We start from the raw sequence: 1,317 nt of genomic DNA, 5'->3' as shown, positions 1-1,317 counted from the left end.
TCAAGCTGACTTGAAGATATCATTCATTGACAGTTTGCTTATTATGCTATCAAAAGTCTTCTTGGATAATCCTTTTGTTAGGACATCTACTAATTGTTCCGTGGTTGGAACATATGAGATGCAAATCTGTCCTCTCAATCTTTTCCCTGATAAAATGCTTGTCAACTTCAACATGTTTAGTTCTATCATGCAACACTGGATTATGAGAAATGAAAATTGCAAATTTGTTGTCACAATACAACCTCATTGGTGGAGAAATGGAAACTTTTAGTTCTTGTAGGATTTTCTCTACCCATAGTGCTTCATATATTCCATGAGCCACTGCTCTAAACTCAACTTCTGCACTACTTCGTGCCACAACACTGTTTTTTACTCCTTCAACTAACCAGGTTTCCGCCAACAATAGTACAATACCCAGATGTTGACCTTCTATCCATGACATTCCCAGCCCAATCCACATCTGTATAGGCTTCTACTTGAAGATGTCCATACTTTTTGTAGAGTAACCCTTTTCCAGGCGACCCTTTCAAGTACCTTAGGATTCTAAAGACATCATACATGTGTTCTTGACCAGGTGAATGCATAAACTGGCTTACCATGCTCACAGCAAAGGCAATATCTGGACGTGTATGGGATAAATAGATTAGTCTCCCTACCAACCGTTAATATCTCCCTTTGTCCATTACATTTTTTGGTTCAGCTGGCTTCAATTTTAAGTTAGGCTCTATAGGTGAGTAATCTCGTCTCTTTTAAAAAATCTAGGATGTACTTTCGTTGGTTCATAAAAATGCCTTCTTTAGACCTTGCAAATTCAATTCCAAGAAAGTATTTTAATGAACCAAGTTCTTTAATTTCAAATGCTTTGGCAAGCTTCTCCTTCAAGTCTTTTAGCTCCAAAAAAGCATCACCTGTCAGAATAATGTCATCCACATATACAATTAAGATGGCAGTTTTATTAGCTGCTGAATATTTATAGAAAAGCGTATGGTCAACTTGGCTTTGAGTATAACCAAGTCCCTTCACCACCATTCCAAGTTGTTCAAACCAAGCTCTTGGGGATTATTTCAATCCATAGAGAGATTTCTTTAGTTTGCACACTTTATTCCTCCTTAGTTTAGCCTCAAATCTAGGTGGAAGTTTCATGAACACCTCTTTCTCTAGCTCCCCATTCAGGAAAGCATTCTTTATATCCAATTGATGTAAAGGTCAATTGTAATTCGCAGCAAGAGATTAGAGAATTCGCACAGAGCTGAGTTCGGCAACTGGAGCAAAAGTCTCTCGATAGTCTACTCCATAGGTTTGTGTATATCCCCTAAC

The 1,317-nt window shown here is 37.9% G+C and overlaps 1 protein-coding gene across 1 annotated transcript; it reads right to left on the bottom strand.

Moving 5' to 3' along the window:
- On the bottom strand, nt 1-1,029 carry LOC140181697 (uncharacterized mitochondrial protein AtMg00810-like). Its single transcript, XM_072225985.1, has 3 exons — nt 792-1,029; nt 387-619; nt 1-195 (listed from the first exon to the last, which is right to left on the bottom strand). The coding sequence occupies exons 1-3, from the start codon at nt 1,027-1,029 to the stop codon at nt 1-3; spliced, it is 666 nt and encodes a 221-aa protein (XP_072082086.1).
- Between the last annotated feature and the right edge of the window lie 288 nt (nt 1,030-1,317).

Source organism: Arachis hypogaea, chromosome 18 (genome assembly GCF_003086295.3).
Source record: "Arachis hypogaea cultivar Tifrunner chromosome 18, arahy.Tifrunner.gnm2.J5K5, whole genome shotgun sequence".
In the NCBI taxonomy this organism is placed as follows: domain Eukaryota; kingdom Viridiplantae; phylum Streptophyta; class Magnoliopsida; order Fabales; family Fabaceae; genus Arachis; species Arachis hypogaea.
This window is presented reverse-complemented; position numbering and strand designations above follow the sequence as displayed.